Below are 24,100 nucleotides of genomic sequence, written 5' to 3'. Positions count from 1 at the left end.
TCCTCAATGCAGACTAGGGTTAATCCATTCTGACCTGAGATCAGATTCATACGAGGTTTCCACTGGACACACACTGGGTCTGATGAACCCATTCTGACCTGAGATCAGATTTAAAAAATGTCAGTCGTTCTTCGATTTTTCAAAAAATAGCAGACCTACAAGCTCGTATCGCGCCACTCGGTGGCGCGATATGAGCTTGTAGATCTGCTATTTTTCAATAGCTAAAGCATAACATGATGCCAACACCAAAATGGGTGCCCGTTCAGAATGGGTTAAATGCATTTAGTGGTGATAACTATTTTTAAGATTATGACGTCATTGGCCATTCTTGACACTTCTCAAGTAGTGTTTCTCAGACAAAACGTTCTGGGTTTACGGATGTACACAAAAGTGAAATATTAATAACTAAAATGACTTGAAATCAGCTGGAGTGGGAATTATTGGCCGCATTAAAGTGGAATCCATTTAGGGGATCCATTTAATAAACAATGAAACAACTGTTTATAGTTCTCTGATACCTGAAAGTTATATTGAGAGACAAATGTATTGCAAAGGTTAAGGGAAGCACAACCAAGAACAAAAGCGCAATTGAAATGTTTGCATTGCAGATTTGTATGATGTCTGCAATGTGCCAATGTCTGATGGCTTAGCTGAAAATGAAAAATGTAAAAAAATAAGCAAGGTGTAGCAAGTTACGTATGCATAACGACACACAACCACCAAACATCATCCCATTCCCCTATTATCCAATCCCCGTTCGGTGTTAAAAAAAAATACAGGTCCAAACAACCGTTACCATTGATTTCACATCTCTCCTCACACCCTATGCTCCCTCTGTGCCTCTGCCACTTCCCGCAGTTCGAACCCTCACAGTCCAGCAGGGGTGTTCTGCTCCATAGCAGCCCCAGGCTTTAGCCCATTCTGACCTGAGATCAGATTCATACGAGGTTTCCGCCGGACACACGCTGGTCTGATGAACCCATTCTGACCTGAGATCAGATTCTAAAAAAATGTCAGTCGTTCTTCGATTTTTCAAAAATAGCAGACCTACAAGCTCGTAGCGCGCCACTCGGTGGCGCGATATGAGCTTGTAGATCTGCTATTTTTCAATAGCTAAAGCACGACACGATGCTAACACCAAAATGGGTGCCCGTTCAGAATGGGTTAACTGCTGCATCACAGTAGTTTCCCATTTTCTCACTAAAGGGAAGAATCTTGAACTAGTGAACCAAACTATTATAGTATCTTACTACAATAGGTTACTGACATATGTCTATGCTACATCATTCTAATTCAGTGTATCTTTATCTCTTGTATAGTACATTAGTTATACTGATGATTACTACAACGATTGAGAATGGCCACTCATGGGCATCCCCACAATATTTTAAGTAGATGCTACAGGCTCCAAGTATCTTCAGAAAAACACTCAGAATATTATGTAAATATTAAATAATCATAAAATGGCATTTGAAAACATGTTGAAAATTAATTTCACGAGGAGGAGCGTTGACATTTAGAGTGTTTTATCGCACCATCTGCCTGTTAAACGGACTCGTTTAATCTGTGTTAAAGAATTCATGGCATGTAGCAGCTTCAAAATGTTTTCCATTAAATGGCAGAGCCATGGAATGTGTATAGTTTATGCCGTCACGTGACTTTTCATCAGGCTCTTCGTACCTACAATATTATACTCGTATGAATGACATTTTGATATCTACTATCTCCAAAGTGGTATTTACCGTTTCCCATCATATTGCCACCTTTAACTACAAATAAAATGTGTTGCCCTACACTACAGGATGTGTAGTGCAATATTTAAAGAGTAAACCTACCATCCCAATGATCGAACCAGATCATTGGGATGATATCAAAACATGATATCAAAACAAACACAATATCAACACATTTTTAAGCTGCAGTAGGACAAGTGATGGGATAGACAGTGTATTTTCACACTTACTGTACTACACAGTTACTGTTATATATCTCGGCGAAATCCCATATGTTGACTTATTTGAAAATACTTTTTGGATATTTTTTTGTTTCATTCACTACTATTATTATATTGAACAGTTTTACTTCCAACCAAATCAAATCAATATTTGTTTTCTTGTTAAACCTTTTTACATTTATTTCTTATTTATCTTTCTTTATTACTTTCCCCCCCTCAGTTTTCTCAGTTGTATCTCTAGAATATGGCATAATAATATTAATACATAAATAAATACTAGGAAAAACTAGTTCAAGACTTGAATCAGCCCGCCGGTGAGCCTAGAATCAGAACTTGCTAAGTGTTTGTCAATAACCACTTAACAGTATATGTATGCGTGTGTATGTTAGCTGTTGTCTGTCAACAAACAGTAATCTGAAACAAAGTATCTGTCTACAGTATCTGCAGTTATATTGAAACCTGAATGCTTTTTGACGATTAAATTGGAACGGTTTGAGCCATTTCTGATTTACTGTGGTTTGAGCTTCAACAATGGAGAGTGACTCAGGCACTAAGAGACTATTCTAGGCTGGCAGCTAGCCAGCCTAGAATAGCCACAGGTTAACCCATTCTGAACGGGCACCCATTTTGGTGTCAGCATCATGTTATGCTTTAGCTATTGAAAAATAGCAGATCTACAAGCTCATATCGCGCCACCGAGTGGCGCGATACGAGCTTGTAGGTCTGCTATTTTTGAAAAATCGAAGAACGACTGTGACATTTTTAGAATCTGATCTCAGGTCAGAATGGGTTAATCCGACCAGTGTGTGTCCAGTGGAAACCTCGTATTAATCTGATCTCAGGTCAGAATGGGTTAAAGAGTAAACCTACCATCCCAATGATCTAACCAGATCATTGGGATGATATCAAAACATGATATCATCCCAATTTTACTTCCAACCAAATCAAATCAATATTTGTTTTCTTGTTAAACCTTTTTACATTCATTTCTTATTTATTACTTTTCCCCCCTCAGTTTTCTCAGTTGTATCTCTACACTATGTATCACCTGAATTCCATCTATTTCGAGCATAGATCTGAACTGGCTGCATTGGGTCTCCCATCAGGAGAATATGGCATAATAATATTAATACATAAATAAACACTAGGAAAAACTAGTTCAAGACTTGAATCAGCCCGCCGGCGAGCCTAGAAGCAGAACTTGCTAGGTGTTTGTCAATAACCACTTAACAGTATATGTATGTGTGTGTGTATAACAAAGTGTACAGTATCTGCAGTTATATTGAAACCTGAATGCTTTTGACGATTAAATTGGAATGGGTTTGAGCCATTTCTGATTTACTGTGGTGAGCTTCAACAATGGAGAGTGACTCAGGCACTAAGAGGCTATTCTAGGCTGGCAGCTAGCCAGCCTAGAATAGCCACAGGTTAAATAACATATACCGGTACTTTATGTACTGTATTCTTGAATTTGCTTCAAAACACTGTCTGGGCAAAAAACAAACAAACAATTCAGTCTCTCCTCATGTTTGGACAAACCTCTCTCCATGTTTGGCAGGTTCAGCCCATATGAATGGTACGATGCCCATCCCTGTAACCCCGGATCAGATGTTGTTGAAAACAATTTCACTCTCCTCAACAGCTTCTGGTTCGGAGTGGGTTCCTTAATGCAACAAGGTAAGATGGCTTTAAAATGTCTCTCTCTCTCTCTCTCTCTCTCTCTCTCTCTCTCTCTCTCTCTCTCTCTCTCTCTCTCTCTGTGTGTGTGTGTGTGTGTGTTGGGGGGGGGGGTCTAGGGGGATTCAGACATTCATGAATCAAAGTGTTATGCTTAAATGCAGCGGAGGTGAACCACATTACCGACATGTTTTACATTTGTTTACACTGCAGTTTTCCCAGTGACTCCATTGTGTCTCTGTCCATGGTGCTGAAATGGCCTGTCCCTCTCTCATTCCATCTTTCTGCTTACATTTGGGTATACCAATGCATATCTTGCAGGAGCAGGTGGTTACTTTAGACTTTGCAGCGGGGGTAGGAGCAGGCAGTTAAAAATAAACCGCAGGCCGGGGACGGGAACACACGCAATGTGGGAGCAGGGGGGGCGGTAATGGTCCGAAAACCAGAGATAGCGTGTACAGTAGTAGTAAGATTAACCCATTCTGACCGAGCACCCATTTTGGTGTCAGCATCATGTTATGCTTTAGCTATTTAAAAATAGCAGATCTACAAGCTCATATCGCGCCACCGAGTGGCGCGATACGAGCTTGTAGGTCTGCTATTTTTGAAAAATCGAAGAACGACTGACATTTTTTAAATCTGATCTCAGGTCAGAATGGGTTTCATCAGACCAGTGTGTGTCCAGCGGAAACCTCGTATGAATCTGATCTCAGGTCAGAATGGGTTAAGAAAACATTCCTGTGCAGGGGGTATAGTGCCGCCCTCCCCTTCCCCGTCAATAGTAATACAATGAAAACAACACCCCACCCCATTCCCTTTTCTCCCCTGCTGCTATACCGCCCACCTTCTGTTTCTTTAACTGACAAGCCACCTGATTTTCATTCCTTGACTGCTTCACGAGACACTTGCCTGTCGGTGCACGACTGGAGAGCTCAGCCTTACATGACAAAGGCAGTCTGTTGTCACCTTCCTGTTGTTTAAAAAAAAAGAGTAGGTGTCAAGCACTTGTCACAGATTTGGCAGGTAGGGAGGAGAAACATTGCCACATTTTGTTTCCCCCCGCAACGTAGTTTGGCTGGCCCTGCTCAAGAGCTTTATGTGTCTCGGGAGGAAAAGGGTAAGTTGGGGGAACATGTCTGACAAATGCCAGCTGTCAGCCGACACTGGAAGCGGCTGGTGTAAAGTTTGACGTTTACACTGTCATACGGCTTGGGTTGAGAGGGTGACCCGTTGTGGGAGATTCCTATCTCTCACTCATAGTACTTCTCTGAGTACTGATTGTGGTTTAATATCACATGGACCTTGGGTTGACAAAATGTAGCATTTTAGTAGACATAATTCTTATTCCACCGTCACTTATAGATAACATGATGAACAAATATATCCATATATCGTACGCAGCTCACATCTGCTACCTGGTTCTTTTATTACTGTAGTAATGGTATTGAGTGGGACTGGGGCTATTGTTTTTATAATATTGGCCAGGACATTAACCACTTAGTATGTACAGTACTTGACTTGTTGACCAGGGTTCCCTGTGGGTCTATCCTTGACCCAGTCCTTTGTTAATTCCCCCGGCCTACAACAAATTTCTTAGCTAAAAAATAGCTCTGCAAGCTTGTTCATCTATTATGACATGGCCAGAATAGGGATGATAGATTTCAAATGGCTAACATGTGAATTCCACATCTACAGTACATTGACACCTGCAGCAACTATAGACCAATCTCAAAACCTTCCTTTCCTAAGCAAAACACTTGAAAATGTTGTCTATAGACAATGACATATACTGTAGCTACCTGTCATCACCTCACAATCTGTATGGTGTGTACCTATCTGGTTTTAGAGCTAATCACAGCACTAGAAATCGATGCGAACAGACCATCCATTTTTGTTATCGTGTGGCCTTTGATACTGTGCATTAATTAATGAATAGACATCAAAATGCTGACCTATCTGGCCATGTCATTAGCTGGTTTTCATCCTACCTAAAAGACAGGACTTTCTTGGAACTGTAATCTGATGGAGTCCCACAGGGTGCATTTCTTGGTCTGTTACCTTTTGATCTAATTTATAAGCTCCCATGTGGTACCACGATATGACACTAGGGGCTGTATTTTGCGTGTCTTAAGTACCAGGTCTTATTACTTAACTTAAGACCTGGAGGCGTGATCAATGCCATTTGGCTATTCTGAGTGGCCAAAGAGCATTGACCACGCCTTCAGGTCTTAAGTTAAGTAATAAGACCTGGTACTTAACCCATTCTGACCGGGCACCCATTTTGGTGTTGGCATCATGTTATGCTTTAGCTATTGAAAAATAGCAGATCTACAAGCTCATATCGCGCCACCGAGTGGCGCGATACGAGCTTGTAGGTCTGCTATTTTTGAAAAATCGAAGACACTTTTAGAATCTGATCTCAGGTCAGAATGGGTTGATAATGAAACTGTCAGGATGTAATAGACATTTTTAGAATCTGATCTCAGGTCAGAATGGGTTAAGACACGCAAAATACATCCCTAGATGTGTCTTATAATGTTCATGCTGATGATGCACAGTTGCGCATTTCCCTTTCACCAGATGACCTCAGTACTGTGAAAAAGAAAAAAAATCACTGAGATTCTTGTATTAAAGGGATAGCTCACTCCTGAAATGACATTTTTTTTTCCTATTGATTGCTCGCTCCATGGAGACTTCATGGATATTTTTATGTTTTTGTTGCATTCCTAAACCAATAATTCGATGACCAACAGTGGTTCCCTATACAAAGGATATGGAACCACTGCTGGTACTGTATGCATCGCAATACATCAAACCTTTATTTACTGTATGCATCGCAATACATCAAACCTTTATTTTGGTAATCCCTCTGCAGGTCGATGATCTTATTTGGGCTCAACCTTTGTTTTTCGACCTTGTTTTTCGAAAAATAATATTGTTGCTCCATCGCCTCATTATAATTACGTTCTTCTGTGTGCATGTTCTCATAACACAAATAGCATTGAGCATTCATGTTAATTCATTGCATAAATTAAATACTCCCGGTGTATACAGACCTTAATCTGTCATAATCTGACCTGTTCACTACCTAGAAACCAGTCAGAGGTCTCCTGACTGGTTTCATGAATAGGTTGAAGGTGCAATTTAGTCACTATGGTCCTACAATACTTATCAGTTTGTACAACCAGAGAGACATGGACATTACAATCACAATGGACACACCAGATGATTGCTTAACCCTCTAACACCCAGCTTTGCTTTTTAGCAACAATTTTATTTTATTTAATTACTAATTTTTTTTTTTTTTTCTGTTCTTTTTTCACCTAAACGTCATCAGTGATGTTCATTGCAATGCCATTTCAATGCCATTGGTCATGATATTTGCATATAAATACCCCCCACAGAGGCTGAAATTCACACAAATAAAAAATGTCTGGACTCTGTGCGATTTTGAAAATTTTTTAACCTAAGACTTTTGACCTTTACCCTAATAAAAGTAGGTAAAATAATTGTAATATATGTTTTTTTGTGATCATTAGAATGTCTAGAACATGTTTTATTCATTATTGTGAAAGATATCCCCAAAATGTAAATTATTAATTTATTATATTATTATATAATTATTATACATTTGTCATCAAACTTTATTTTTTTATTTTTCTTAACATATGTTTTAGTCTTAGTCCTAGTAGTACAAAGTAGTAGTAAGGTTTAAATCTTTTTTTTGCAAGTAGAAATTAATGCGGGTGTTAGAGGGTTAAGTGCTCATTTGGAACATTCATTTTGAAGGTCTATGATGATAAAAAACAGTCAACATGTGAACACTGTTTTTATTTCAACCTCTGTTAAAAACATTGCCACCAATCTCTAGTTTTAGATATGTGGGCAAAGAGTTGAATACTTTGTCCCACTTTAACCACGTTAATGAGAAGACTGACTGACCAAATATTTTACAGTGGAACAAGAAAGTAGCTTGTAGCTTCTCTAATAGAGCACTGATGTTTAACAACCAGTCCAGTAAACAAAGGTGGAAACATACATGTGCTTATTTATAAATGCTTTTGTTTGTTTGGGTTGGGTAGGAAAAGGGTGGGTGGTTGTTTGTGTTAATATATGAAGCAGATTGAGTTTACATGTTTAATAGTATACAGTAGTAATCAGTCTGGGTTTCTTTATTTCCTGATGCCTTCACTGCTAATTGATGGTACGAGTTACCACACAAACAAAAGGAAGTTGGATGCTTGCCTTGTATCCACTTCCACCCCCCTCAAAGACACACCTAAGTAAACAAAGGCCCATAATTTAGATAATGAAGTCAATGAACCCATTCTGACCTGAGATCAGATTCATACGAGGTTTCCACTGGACACACACTGGTCTGATTAACCCATTCTGACCTGAGATCAGATTTAAAAAATGTCAGTCGTTCTTCGATTTTTCAAAAATAGCAGACCTACAAGCTCGTATCGCGCCACTCGGTGGCGCGATATGAGCTTGTAGATCTGCTATTTTTCAATAGCTAAAGCATAACATGATGCCAACACCAAAATGGGTGCCCGGTCAGAATGGGTTAACAAAAATATTGAACCTCAATGTAACAAGACAAATGAAGGAGGCTCAGAGAGAATCGTTGGTGGATCTTTTCCTGTAACGATAGCAAACAAAATAAATAAATAAATAAAACAATATGTATATACTGTATGTATGCACAGTGCACGTAAAATCGCCTGTCCTTTTTCCTGTCCAATCTCTTGGAGGCCCGAACATGTCACGACCAAGCCATATCTCACTGCAAATCATTAAGATGGTTGTTGTGTTTTGTTTTTTCTTCTTTATTGTTTATTTATCTGTATTATTTTATACTTTCAAATACTGGCCAGTACGATGTTGAACTAGGTCACTTGCAATACACTTCTGTGAACGCATACTGGCAATATGGCATTGCCTACAGATGGACAGATCCATGTTGACTATACTGCTGAATGTCATGAAGTGCTATTCAATGAACAGAAATAATAATAAAAAAAAGGATAGCAAACACATTCTGCAATTCACTAAGCACAAAGGCTCAGCAGCACTCCTGTGAAACAGCATGGTAGCCAATTTGCCGCTGCAAACTGAGGCTAGGAGTGTAGCAGTGTGCCTCGAAGAAAACGATAGGGAGAATCAAAACAGAATGAGCTAGTTAGTAGCCTATTATTCAGCTAAACAGGGACAATTCAATGTTGTAATTCTCACTACTGCTTAAGCTCGAGGGCTTCTCATATTTAGAAGGCTGAGGCGGCTTCTAATCAGTTCTGTTTCATATTCCTCCCCAGTGCAATTTAGCTCACCGACATCTTTAGAGTTAACATGAGGTACTGTAATGGTGCTTGTTACTCATTATAGTTCTTAATTTGAGCAGAAAGTGAACCTTCAACCTTATAACATACATTTTGCCCTAAATGCAATTGCTTTCATGTAGAATTTAATTTTATGTTACATTTGTTTGTTTCCTTGCTGGGTGATTCAGACTTTGGCACACATATCTTGTGCTGCCGTGCAACACAGGCCAGGGTGCAAATATTTGCGGCGAGGTATATCTTGTCAGTGTCACACAAACAGACGCTGTGCTTGTCTGCCAAACACAGCGACAGCAACTGAGAAGGAAGCCATTTTCTTGACATGTTCAAAATGCAAATGGCCATGTTTGAGGACAGCCAAAAAGAAAGAAAATCAATCTGCTAGCTTTGCTGTGGGAGGTTGATGTCACAGACACAAAGAATGTCAAAATAAGGAGGTGTAAAATGCAAACACTCAAACACCTCATGTGCTTCAAATGTAATGCTAGGATTGTAATAGATTGTAATAGCTCGCTATCTCCCCCTCTCCCTCTCTCTCTCTCTCTCTCTCTCTCTCTCTCTCTCTCTCTCTCTCATTTTCCTAAGGAAATTAATAACCAGTATGAGTCTCTACTATATTATAAGGAATGACACTGGAGATAATGTTAAGAGTGGTTGTAATGGATCTCATGGGGCATTCCTTCACTTTTTTCCCCAAGACTGAAAAATTGGTAAGCTACATTAGATACGGAAGATTCTGCTCATTTCTTGTAATGAGAATAATAATAGGGGACTGCTTAATGATGTTCCTGTATGGAATGTATGCTCTGATATTACATCTATCTGTCATTTAACTCCCACCACATCCTTTATAAAATTAAATAAATACATTTGGAGCTAGGATAATTAAAAGTGCATAAGCTATGTGTATGCTATTACACCATCAGGCTTAATAGCATACAAAGCATTGCAAACCTGAGTACATTTGCACTATTTGACAGAGTAAGCTTAAACACAGATTTTCAATGAAAGCTTCATACAATGTCTCTTTAAAGGCATAATATTTTGTCATAGTATTTCTGTCTGTGTCAAGAAGTATCTACTCAAACTACAGTAGTGTCTGCCATGTCAGTGTCGATGCATATCTGTTGACTGAAACAGCATCATTATCTTCTACCCTGAATGGACATTTATTTTTATTTGGCTAACATGATGGGAGTCCTTCAAGGAAATGTACAGCCATATTTACACCATTTAACACATTCTGACCTGAGATCAGATTCATACGAGGTTTCCACTGGACACACACTGGTCTGATGAACCCATTCTGACCTGAGATCAGATTCTAAAAATGTCAGTCGCTCTTCGATAGCAGACCTACAAGCTCGTATCGCGCCACTCGGTGGCGCGATATGAGCTTGTAGATCTGCTATTTTTAAATAGCTAAAGCATAACATGATGCTGACACCAAAATGGGTGCCCGGTCAGAATGGGTTAATTGGCACTTGGCACAGGATTTTCCCCCCTTTCCTTTATGGTGGACTGGTACCGGTATATGTGTGCATTCTAGTGCAGTGGCATATCATGTTCCCTGTTGGCAATAGCCTTTTATTGAGTGTCCAGTTGTTGCAGTTTCTTTTTCTAGTGGGACCACAGATGGAGATCTACAGTAGCCCCACTATCCCCATAGCGTCATAGTCAATCAAAGTATGACGCGGTCCAGCCTTTGTTTGCGACCACACAGGGGCCTTTGTAGACAGCAGAGGACAAATCCAATCAGATGTGGTAGGGAAGGTTAAAGAGTGGACCACTATGGCACCCCTTATGTAGGCTTGTTACTAGAATTGCTCTCATAAATCTTCTCTCAGTATAAAGCAACACATTGCACGGAGCACAAGGCAAAGGGTGGTAGGTTGACAGAGATGAGACATAAGTAACTTTAACACCAGTCCCACACACAGACCAATCGAGGGTATGCGCATGCATAAAGTGAATGGAAAATTGAGTGGCAAATCGAGTGGCAAAGTGAGTGGCAAAGTGAGTTTAACGTTGTTTAAAGAAATCGGACAGGACTTTTCAGAAAGTCATGTTTTGCCACTCAGTAGACGTTTCCGCATTACTTCCGGGTATGATGATGATGTCACATGCATGCCCTCTATTGTAAACATATATAGGGCTCCATCTTGCGGCAGGGGCCCTTTTTCCTTAAGTTGGGGGATTTAGTTTGTGTGAGAGGTGTGGCCCCGTAAAATTTGTTATCTTGTCCCTAAAACACCTCCATTACCCCTTACATTATGCATAGGTGTGGTTTGGGCGTTACAATGATTAAACCAATCACAGTGCCACCTGCCATTGCCTTTAAGAGATCCATTATCCATGTAACGTTATGCCCAGTGATTTACACTATGGCCCATGGCCATGGAAGAGCGACACACGCTGCTGCCTTAATTGAAATATAGACTATTTATATTTGATACTGAGGCCGTGTCCAGTAGCTCCAACACAGCCTCACTCATGCAAATCTAATAACTTCTTTGGCTAGACAATTAAACACAATAAGCACAAGGAATTGACACTGCTGGATTATAGTAAAATTCTAATCACAGAGATTTGTGGAGAATTAAGACGGAACGAGACCTCTGAGCTGTGAATGTTGTGCAACATGACTCAAGCCGAGGCAGCTCCAACTCAGGTCTCACCGTCAGAGTCAGCAGCGCATTCTTTTATCAAACAGAATTCGCATTAAGGGTGGTTTGAGGAGGCACTTTCCATTGTCCTAAACCTGTGTGCATAAGATAGTAAATATAGGAGTTGGCAAAATGAATAGTGGGTTGTGTGGTCGCAAGATAACGTTTATGCATAGGGGAAGCTCTTGAATGCGTAATTCACGGATTCGTTTATTACTTGAGGATAAAGCATGGCATAAGATGGAGCCCATAGTCTGTCAATTTGCTCAACAAAATCTCGAAGTCAGGGCGATCTTTTGTGCGTGATTTGACTTGATGTCTCTTATTGTGCAATTTACATGCATGTTATTTCATACAAGACAAGTACTGGACTCACAGACCCCATTATATTAATTACCTTTTTAACCCAATATCAAAAAAAGGAAAAAAAAAGAGAAATGAAGAAGCAGAAGAAAGAAAAAAAAAGGGAAAAAAATCTGTAGTTACTGCACTTTGGCTTTGGCTCAGCATGCGTGGAATTAGAATATTTTCTATGTAACGCAAAATCATGGCAACATTTAGCTGGTGTTCATAACATTCCTCACACCACCTTATTTGACAACACATTGTGAAAACAGAGTGATGCCAGTCAGATATGAGAAAATAAAACCAAAACAAAGAATTGCAATTATGTCCACCTGCCAAAGCCACAGCCTCTGGCAGTTGCACCCCATGCGCGCACGCACATCATGTACGCGCACACTATACTGCATGCGTGATTGCGTGTGCACACACACACACACACACACACACACACACACACACACACAAACACGCGCAGAGCTGCTAATCAGTGAACGACTAGGATGTGGGATAAAGGGCAAAGCCTGCTTCTCTACCACAGATAAATCAAAATTATCAAATTATGTCCTGCTGCTGCTGGTTTTGTAATAATGAAGCATAATAAGACTTATGCCCTGTCCAGATTCCATATCTCATTCGCATTGTCGGAAAATAGTGTCCATCAAAACTGCACTTAAAAATCCAGCAATTTCAGTATTTATACAGGCACAGTTGTAAAATTGTAGAGTGTGGAATTGGATCGCAGGTCATGATTACAGTTTTGGATACTCGCCATTCGGGCTCTTTGAGACATGATTCGAATATCAAACAATCTACCAGATAGTGAAATCATGCATATACAGTAGCATACAGTACAACTATAGAGCAGTGGTTCTCACCATAACTCGGGGTACAAATAGAACCAAAATGGACAGGGATTTTGGTTTGATTGTTACACTCTCATAGTAAAGTTCCATTTGGCCCCCTTCAAAGAACCTTGAGGGTCCTTGGGCCCCACTTCGAGAACCGCTGATCAAATTTACCCTGTTAGTTTGAATGTGTGAAAAGGAAGCCGTCTGGTCTTATACTGTACTTGACCTGTTTCATTCCAAAACAGAGATAAACTAGAAAAAGTGCCCTTCTGGGCACAGGTCTCCACCAAGTTATCCACAGATCTGTGCAGTTAGAGGTAAAAACACTTTTCGGCCAGTTATAGCGCCACCTTGAGGTTGAGTTGAAAATGTTCATGTGGCATTTTGTCCTCGGCCTAGTGGGAATGTGGGTGCACAATTTCACGGAAATCACGCGATATGTTCATGATTTGCAGCATTTTGTTTGAAACTGAGCACTCCTGTGAACTTTGGAAGCCAATCTTAACCAATCAGGATGGAGTCTGAGAAATCTGAAAGACCGGTTTGGTTGAATGGCTCTAGAGAGACTGTGTACCAATTTGCGTGATGTTTGGACAAAATCTGTAGGTGTACTGTGCAAAAACTTGTTTTGCACAAAGCGGCCTCCTGGTGGCGCTATAACAGGCCGTTCTGGAAAGTTTGGGGCAGAGGTTCATCGTTGGCATCCAGGAGTGTGTGTGCAAAATATGGCATCGACCGGGTTAACGGTGGCCGAGATTAGCTGTTCACGGACACACACACGGACACACACACACACGGACACACACACGGACGGACGGAGTGCAAAACATACTCTCCCCACATGCCTTCGGCCTGGTGGAGACAATTACATTTCTAGATACATTTCAACCACCTACACTGTAGGTGGTTGACAAAGTTACAGTACTGTAGGTCCTACAGTACTGTAACTTTTCAGTTATTTTTTATTTATTCGTAATAAAAACTGTACAAAAAGATAAACATTTAATACGTATAAAATAGATAAGATAAAATAAGTGCAGGTGAGAAAAGAACCCATAAATATAGGACTTATACATGGTTCTCACCTAAAATAAAAACAAATAGTAAGTTAGACAAAGTAGTCAAACATAAGGTATGGCAAACAACAAATACAAATCAGTTGACAGAGATAACAAAAGAGAAACAGCCTGTGGGTGTAGCTAAGTTTGTTTCGCTTTGGCTGCCATAGGCTGTTGGGTGTATTTGAAGTCTAATTGATAGACAGGGGATGGGGAGCCAGGGGAGGGTGCTACATGGGAGGAGGGCAGCTGCCTTGCTTTCCGCATGTTCATACGGTATTGTATTTAATTAAAACTTTCCTTGATACACATCATGTTCTTAAATCACAAACTGCATTATAAGATTCTTTCTTAAATTAACATAATCTGATGTATTTCTTTGTTTTACACCAGGGAGACAAACATACCACGACTGATATATTGCAATTTTTTTATCATAGTATCAGTGCATGGGTTGGCAGATGGAGTGATCAGTCTGTCTCACATTACATTCCGTCCAGGCTCAGAGCTGATGCCCAAAGCCTTGTCCACCAGGATCATCGGTGGGATCTGGTGGTTCTTCACCCTGATCATCATCTCCTCCTACACGGCTAATCTAGCTGCCTTCCTCACCGTGGAGAGGATGGACTCACCGGTGGACTCAGCAGATGACATCGCCAAGCAGACCAAGATCCAGTATGGCGTCGTGAAGGATGGGGCCACCATGACATTTTTTAAGGTGCGACACAACACAAAAATCTAAACAAGTACATTTTATGAAGGAAGACTTTTTTTTCACACTATAAACAGCTACACAATTATTATTTTTGCTGTGTGAAAGCTACACGAAGCATGTGTGTAACTGTAATATTACTATGAACTAAGGCAAGATGCTGAATTATTACTTTTTTAGTTGACTTTTTTACAAACACACTCTATATAGCATGATACTAGTACACTTTCCAACGAGAAAGAATCAGTATATATATGGCCTATATATACACACACACACACACACACACACACACACACACACACACACACACACACACACACACACACACACACACACACACACACACACGCACACACACACACACACACACACACAGAGATCTTAATTCCCACAGCAAAAGCAAATTCTGCAGCTTCTCCACTTCTCCACTCTGTTTGATGTGTTTCTCCATAATGATTTTCTCATTCCAAAGTTTCAGCTTTTTGCCTGCAGGGTTTTGACTTTATTTTATTATTTTGCGTTTTGCCTCAGATGTTTTGCTGCTGTGGTTCTGAATAACACATGTAACACAGTTATACAGCCTCTCCCTGTACAACAATGAAAACAGAGCACGTCTACTGACACTGACAAGTCCACTTTATGAGACTGCAGTAAGCTGGAGAGAATATGGGCTTTTCATCCAGGGCACTTTTTGTTTAACCCATTCTGACCTGAGATCAGATTCATACGAGGTTTCCGCCGGACACACACTGGTCTGATGAACCCATTCTGACCTGAGATCAGATTCTAAAAATGTCAGTCGTTCTTCGATTATTCAAAAATAGCAGACCTACAAGCTCGTATCGCGCCACTCGGTGGCGCGATATGAGCTTGTAGATCTGCTATTTTTCAATAGCTAAAGCATAACATGATGCTAACACCAAAATGGGTGCCCGGTCAGATTGGGTTAAAAAAAAATAAAGAATCTCCCAGTTGGGGTTTTCTAATCAATTACAGTAGGCTATATATTTTTGAATCAACTAAACTCTCTTTCGAGGATTCGCCACATTGTAATCGGGCATGAAACCCTGTTGCTGACATTAATAGATAGTAAATTCCATTTGTGCACCGGAATTGCATTTACAGAACGATAACTGCAGTACTGTATAAAATCACTATCACTAGAGTCTGTTTAGTAACATTGCACAACAGCGATATGTAGCCTAGTCATGCACGATAGTGTACAATATTGAAATAGCTGGAATGAAACTAGCTAGTATCTTCAACCGCTTATAACTAGCTACTCATATCCCATTATTTATTTTAAAAAAATAAGATTTTTTTGATAGGACAATTGACCGACAGGAAATGGGGAGAGAGAGATTGGGAGTGATACGGAGCAAAGGTCATCAGGATCGGGGTTCAAAACTGCGACACGCTGTCAGGCTGGATTGGCAGCCTATAGGTGCCTGGACGTCTACGTCAGCCGTCAGGCCCTCATATCCCATTTTTAACCGTATATAGTTCACATATCCAAGCACAGGGAAACATGCTGCTCTTTAACGTCAGGGCTGCGGTTCTGGAACTGGATACAAATAATCTCTTTGGCCTGAACAGCTTTGATATGCTTTATAGAGTGTAGCTCTGTCATTCTTATTTTGATGATTAGCGGTTATGATTGCAAGGAGAGGAGACAACTTCTACTTTATACTTGACTCATCAGAGAGACTCAAGTGGCCTCCGCTCCCTCTTGCACTGATTGGGAGAAGGCTAACGAGCTTGACTCCAGCAGATGAAGGAAGTGACAGATGCTAAGGAAGACATGGGGTGGAATGCAGTAGTTTTGTAAAAATGACAGTGAGCTGAAGGCAATAGCCTATGTCATGTCCAGACATACATCAGAAGACCTAGCTGCTCACGATGCAATCACCTGATTGCTTCTTTTATGTTTCATGGTAAAACATAGTGTATTTCACATTTGAACTAGCGGCATCCATTGGAAGTGCACTATGCATTAGACATGCATTTGTACTATATGCACAACAATGGAGGGCAGCTTAGAATAGTATCTTCTCAAATTTGAAATGCCTCGTGGTTATGAGACAGTAATTATCTAGGATTAGACATGGTGTGAATGTGACCCTCCTGTAAAATTGCATGAAATACCAAATGGCCTGATGCAAGACTAACCCATTCTGAACGGGCACCCATTTTGGTGTCAGCATCATGTTATGCTTTAGCTATTTGAAAAATAGCAGATCTACAAGCTCATATCGCGCCACCGAGTGGCGCGATACGAGCTTGTAGGTCTGCTATTTTTGAAAAATCAAAGAGCGACTGACATTTCTAGAATCTGATCTCAGGTCAGAATGGGTTAATCAGACCAGTGTGTGTCCAGTGGAAACCTCGTATGAATCTGATCTCAGGTCAGAATGGGCTAATGGAGAGAGACTCTATTATTATGGTCTCCCCTGTGCTTATTACGAGAATAGATGTTTTAATCCATGATAATACAGTGACTAAAAAAAATATCTTTTACAATGAATCGTGTCAATCTCCTTGGTCACTGGAATACAGGACCATTAAAGATTCTTCAAAGTCCAGCACAGTCATTTGACAGCTTTTTTTGCCCAGACACTCAGACACCCAGACAATAAATTTCCGATGTTTGTAAATCGTTCTGCTGCAGAGGGAAGAAAGAAATAACAGGTGTTCAAGGTTAGCAGTATTTTCAATGCCTGTACACTATAAAGATGGAGAGTTATATTTTGTTCAAGGGTCAGCCCGTCACAGAGAAACTGTTTTTCTTTGCGTCAGGGCATTGTTTTCTTCCCTCCCCCCGGTAACTGTAGCAAGGGAGATGAGATTCAAAGGCACTTAAAATGGTTCTATTTCTGTCTCACGCAGAAATCTAAGGTTTCTACCTTTGAGAAGATGTGGGCCTTTATGAGCAGTAAGCCTAGCACATCGCTGGTGAAATCCATTGAAGATGGAATCCAGAGGGTGCTGAAGTCAGACTACGCACTGCTCATGGAGTCCACCACCATCGAATACATCACCAGGCGGAACTGTAACCTCACCCAGGTGGGAGGGATCATCGACAGCAAAGGCTATGGAATTGGCACTCCCCTGGGTAAGGCCTATGAACCGCCAGGAGTGATTACAATACACTTGTGTGGGACCGCCTGCTAATAAGTTCAAGCACTCGTCAATACCAACAACACTAGAGTGTGTGTGTGGTTGTGGTTGTGTGAGTGGGCGGGCGGGTTATGATATTAATTTATCCTTATACATTTTTCACCGCTTTACTGTACTGTACTATACTGGGTCAATGTGGTGCAGATTTTAGATTTACTGTAAACTGTGATCATTTGGTATGGTTTATTAACCCATTCTGACCGGGCACCCATTTTGGTGTCAGCATCATGTTATGCTTTAGCTATTTAAAAATAGCAGATCTACAAGCTCATATCGCGCCACCGAGTGGCGCGATACGAGCTTGTAGGTCTGCTATTTTTGAAAAATCGAAGAACGACTGACATTTTTTTAATCTGATCTCAGGTCAGAATGGGTTGATCAGACCAGTGTGTGTCCAGCGGAAACCTCGTTATGAATCTGATCTCAGGTCAGAATGGGTTAATTCAAATTGGCTTAGGGGGGCGACTAGCAGACCACGGCCACGTCACTCTGACTCAGACATAACCATAAACAAACCCGATACGACCATATATATCCCATTCTGACCTGAGATCAGATTCATACGAGTTTTCCACTGGACACACACTGGTCTGATTAACCCATTCTGACCTGAGATCAGATTCTAAAAATGTCAGTCGTTCTTCGATTTTTCAAAAAATAGCAGACCTACAAGCTCGTATCGCGCCACTCGGTGGTGCGATATGAGCTTGTAGATCTGCTATTTTTCAATAGCTAAAGCATAACATGATGCCAACACCAAAATGGGTGCCCGGTCAGAATGGGATATATGGAGAACCGGTTGTCTTGAGCCACAGATCCGACCGATATGCCCATATATGGTCATGTGCATTATGTTGGGCTGATCTTACTTCAAACGTGCACGTATTGGCAAGGACTAGATGGATAACGCCGATTTGACCGATTTAGACCCTCCAGAAAAATGCGGGTAAAAATCTTTGATTATGCGCCTTAAAATCCTTGATTATGCAGGCTAAAATCATTGATTTTGCAATGAAATATGCTGGTTTTTATGTGATTTTATGCGGTGAAATACTGTATGCAGGATGTTGCGAAATATGCGGGACGATTGCACGTTTGTCCCCCCAAAAAATAAGAAGAAGAAAACCCTATATAATCTGTGCCATTTGGCTGATTATGCGGTAAATTATGCAATCGCATAAACACATCTTTTCGGAGGGTCTAGAGATATGGGCAAATATAGATATCCAGTTGTCCAGAGCCACCAATATGCCAATAAGATAAAGCCATAATGACATCAGGGATCTCCATATATGGGCATAAAAGGCAACAGACGGGTACAACGCGGGTACCTGAGATCAGATTCATACGAGGTTTCCACTGGACACACACTGGTCTGATTAAAAAAAATGTCAGTCGTTCTTCGATTTTTCCAAAAATAGCAGACCTACAAGCTCGTATCGCGCCACTCGGTGGCGCGATATGAGCTTGTAGATCTGCTATTTTTCAATAGCTAAAGCATGACATGATGCTAACACCAAAATGGGTGCCCGGTCAGAATGGGTTAATCCAGAGCGATTTACATTAAGCAAGAACAAAAAGCATGGGAATACATCACATAAAAGCATTTATCATGAAACATGCGTAAGCTAAGAAAGTAACAGTGGAATATCTATATAATGAGACTATATACATATAAACTATACATATATACTACTATGCTATACATATGTACTATGGCGTGCTATGACTACATACAATGCAATTATAGTGCTGTCTACATAACATGCTATAAGTCTGTATCAGATGCTATCTAAGTCTACGGAAATGCTATCTAAGGGGGTAGGGTAAGTGCTATGGGCCATGATGGAGTCTGAAAAGGTGGTCCGCCCAGAGCCTGATCCGCCCAAGCGGATGTTCTGTCTAACCTCAGTGGTAATAATATTGTTCATTAATATTGGATTTTTACTGTGTAGTAAAGCCTGACCTCGCATTGTTTGCAGGCTCCCCGTATAGAGACAAAATCACCATCGCCATCCTCAGCATCCTGGAGGACGGGCGTCTGCACATGCTTAAGGAGAAGTGGTGGAGTGGGAGCAACTGTCTGGATGAGGAGCGACATGAGACCGGGCCCATGGGGATCCAGAATCTGGGTGGCATTTTCATAGTCCTGGCATCGGGCCTGGTACTCTCCGTGTTTGTGGCCATCGCCGAATTCGTCTACAAGCTGAGGAAGACGGCAGAACGTGAGCAGGTAGCTAGCTGTCCCTGTGAATCACTGAAATGACGTGTGTTTCAATTTAGAGTTTACGTACTGTAGGGCAAACATTCATCAGGTGTTAATTCAGATGGTGGAAGTACTCAGATTAGTTTTTCTTTCAAAGTACCCCTGGCTAATAAGCCCAATATGCCTTACACACAAAAATACGTTTTTATACGGTCTTTGTCCCTATACTTGACAAAGACCGTAAGGTCGAAACGTCATATTTTTTGCCTGCATTACGTCGTTTTTTAGTAAGACATGCTAATAACATTCCTTAGGGCTGGACCACACATGGACAAGCCTATAATGTTTTAATATACATTACAATAACTTAAAATAACTGCGGTGGTTTTATTTGGTCTCACTGCTCTTATCCCATTCTGACCTGAGATCAGATTCATACGAGGTTTCCGCCGGACAAACACTGGGTCTGATGAACCCATTCTGACCTGAGATCAGATTCTAAAAAATGTCAGTCGTTCTTTGATTTTTCAAAAAATAGCAGACCTACAAGCTCGTATCGCGCCACTCGGTGGCGCGATATGAGCTTGTAGATCTGCTATTTTTAAATAGCTAAAGCATAACATGATGCAGACACCAAAATGGGTGCCCGGTCAGAATGGGTTATATTGAGAAATGTTGAAATATATTTAGCTCAGTGGTAAACATTTCAGCACCCACTGGGTTTGTATCTCGGGTAGGACATGAGAGTTACAAAATGCAGCTTTAACGTGTTCATCACTTTAGTATGGGTAGATTCACTAGAATAATAATACATCATAATATATCAGTTAATGCATGTTTTGTATTAATCACCTACATCCTACTGGTGGCCTGGAGGCCACATGCGGCCACCACCTTCACTTAATATTGCAGGATAATGATATATTACTGATTTCAGCTGTCATAATTCCTCTAGTCTATATCAGTAGCTTAAAGACTTGAATGATTAGTATTACATTTGTATTGTCTTTTTTATGTCCAATGTACTAGTAAAATGAAATACTAGTCAAATGAAATTAAAAATATATACTTTTCAGGATTCCCATAAAGAAATAGCGACAAAAATAATTCAGGATTCCAATTTAAATATAGCAAAAATATCAGCTCAAAATGAGCTTGTAGATATTTTTGCTACTACAGTACTTTTGTGTGACATAGAAGTAAGCTGTCAAATAATTGTGTTGGAGTACAATGTACAGTATTTGCCTCTGTGGGGTAGAAGTTCAATTCAATTTTATTAAAGTGTCAAAACAAGATGTCTCAAGACACTATACATGATTACATGTAGAACAGAGACCCAACATTGTCCCACCCTGAGCAATACATTTACTGGAAGAACCGTCAGGCAGACCCAGGCTCTCTAGGGCCTATGTCTAAACGCCGCAGCGGTTGCGGCAAGACCCGCCCTACAGCACTGTTTAATGTAATTTATTTGTGCGTGTTATAAGTATTTGCTGTTGTATGACTGATGACAAAGCCAACAGCAGTCTATGTATATCCACATAAGAAAGCAGCACGCTAGCGGCATTTCGTAGTTTACACAAAACTTTACACAATTTCTTTTTAAATGAGTGAGATTTGAGCGAGTTGCGACTCAATGAAAAGACGAGTGTTCATGGCTCTGTGGGGTGGGAGAAAAAAAAAGAAAAACGGCACTTGGGGGGGGGGGGCTTCAAGGCAGCAACACATCGCTCTTCCATGGGCTATATAGACCGTAAGGCTATGAAGCAATATAGAACTGGCAGTGGCGTGCACAGATAGACACTAGGGGGTGCTAGAGCACCCCCTGCCCTTTTGGCAATTTTGCTCTTAAAAAAAGGGTTTTTTTTTTCTTAATTTGTAGTGTGGAACATGGTGACATTGATCAAATCTTGATAAAAAAACGCTTCTACTATACTATTTAGGCCCCCACAATCTAAAGCTATGTTTCTATGTCAGTGGTTCTTCGATTAAAGAAAAATAGCAGACCTACAAGCTCATAGCGCGCCACTCGGTGGCGCGCTATGAGCTTGTAGCTAAAGCACCAAAATGGATTCCCGCCCGAAAATGCGCTGCACGCGGTGCCCTTTTATCACTTGAGCACCTGCCCCTCTAAATGTCTGTGCACGCCACTGAGAACTGGGCATAACGGGCAACGGATATGGGATCTCTTAAAGGCAATGGCACGTGGACTGGTGATTGGTCAATTATTGTAACGCCCAAACCACACCTATGCATAATATAACGGGTCACGGAGGTTGTTTTAGGGATTTAGACAGGTAACCAAAATACCCCTTCCCCACTGCTAAATCCCCAAACAGTGTATTTAGAAAAGATGAGACGAAATTGGAGCACATACAAGTAGTAGCAAAAACAATAATAATATAATAGTGTAAGATAGTATAATAATACAGTATATTATAGCAATAATATTAGATACCGTAGTATAAGTATGTTAAGATAATATACATTAGTCTATAGATTAGTTGTATAGTATAATATAGCAATGCTGCATCGAGAGGCCCGGTCTGCAATCACACAATTCATCTGCAGCTGGGGTCTGTAATGACAGTTCATGAAAGTAAAAAGTATAAAAACATGTAATAATATAAATTAAAAGTGCCCCAAATTTTTACTTTCAGTGTAAATCTACCACTTCCACCACTGTGTTAATTGAATTACCCTTAAACCAGGATTAGCTTTTAGCTATGGAGTTGCTAACCACACTGATTCAGTTGTATAACACTTCCACGCAGCCTCACACAGTTTGTGGCTTTCAGTTCAAACATGTAAAAGGATTTGCATGCCTTTAGGCAAAATCCCTAGGAGTACTTGGCTATAAGAACACAACATTTACTTATTTTAACGCGCGTAATTGCAAATTGGAGCATAAAGACTTAATCCGTTATTAGTCATCAGATGTCAGAGTTGCTGTTGCAAACCACCATTTTGAGCTATTCAGCTTAGCAGGCTGTTATGAGCGTGCCATGCACGTTGGGTTGTGGGGGAGAGTAGCTCACTCTGTCAGACTAGTGCAGCAACAGCGAGCCATGCGTGGGCTGCATGTGGTGTGACTTGACATTGCTGACAGCCATGGATACACGCCGACATAGAAACAGACGCGCACACACACACACACACACACACACACACACACGCACACACTGTGGCGTTCTAATTTGTTTTGGACTGTCGACACTCTTCTTGCTTGCCAGACCAATTTAAAACTAAGGCATTTAACCCCCCTTTCCCCGTTCCCCACTGTCTTTTTCTTTGCCTGGCTTCCCCCCTCCCCTCAACCCCCACTTATCGCCCAGAGGTCTTTGTGCAGTGCCATGGTGGACGAGATCAGACTGTCGTTCACCTGCGAGAGGCGGGTGAGGCTCAAGACCCAGCCGCCGCCGCCAGGCGCGGCGGCGAAGACGGATGCGGTGATCAACATGCACACCTACAACGACCGGCGACTCCCGGGAAAGGACAACATGAGCTGCAGCACTGGGATGACCCCCGTGTTCCCCTGACGACAGTGTGTGCCCCCCAGGGAAAGGGACTCCTGAGTCACGTGCAGGCGGTGTTGCCGGAGACCAGAGACAATGGCATAGACGGGATCACCAGGTTCACCCTGAACCACGACATGGGTACTCTGACCAAACACGGGCACATCAAAATGACAGCATCAGCAACACAGGTATGACATCATCAGCCATGTAATCCAAACCACCGCTGGGGGTGGTGGGGGCTTTGGGGAGATGGGGTGGGCTGGGGGGGGGGGGGGGGGGGGGGGGGACTGTACCGGAAGATCAGTCTCATTTGTGAAAAAGGAGCCAATATTCCCAAATAGTCCATTTTCAAGTCTGATGTTTACGTGCGCAAACACAAAACCCCAAGGGACAGCAGACTCAAGGAATCCTCAATCAATGACAAAGACACTGGAGTTTTATTGGGAAACACGGACAAAAATAAGATAAAGGCTTTGTCAAGCATGGCAATAAATGACAGATTGACAAGGAGGACGAGAAGAAGCAGTTTTTCATTGGAAATCAGTTTTGTCACACAGCACATCCAGTTCTTACCACATATACCCTTTTCTATTG

At 41.1% G+C, this 24,100-nt stretch overlaps 1 protein-coding gene across 1 annotated transcript in view; it reads left to right on the top strand.

Moving 5' to 3' along the window:
- grik3 (glutamate ionotropic receptor kainate type subunit 3) overlaps window positions 1-23,627 on the top strand; it is a gene marked incomplete at its 5' end in the record, with an annotated part of 133,602 nt that extends 109,975 nt beyond the window's left edge. The window contains 5 exons of the mRNA XM_083760264.1: window positions 3,513-3,631; window positions 14,391-14,608; window positions 17,492-17,717; window positions 19,765-20,015; window positions 23,324-23,627. Coding sequence (XP_083616390.1) covers window positions 3,513-3,631; window positions 14,391-14,608; window positions 17,492-17,717; window positions 19,765-20,015; window positions 23,324-23,527 — 1,018 coding nt within the window. The 3' untranslated portion in view covers window positions 23,528-23,627. The remainder of the gene's footprint in view (window positions 1-3,512; window positions 3,632-14,390; window positions 14,609-17,491; window positions 17,718-19,764; window positions 20,016-23,323) is intronic.
- Between the last annotated feature and the right edge of the window lie 473 nt (window positions 23,628-24,100).

This window comes from Protomyctophum parallelum (genome assembly GCF_964188405.1).
Source record: "Protomyctophum parallelum genome assembly, chromosome: 3".
In the NCBI taxonomy this organism is placed as follows: Eukaryota; Metazoa; Chordata; class Actinopteri; order Myctophiformes; family Myctophidae; genus Protomyctophum; species Protomyctophum parallelum.
The sequence above is the reverse complement of the archived record's forward strand: the minus strand, read 5'-3'. Positions and strand labels throughout refer to the sequence as shown.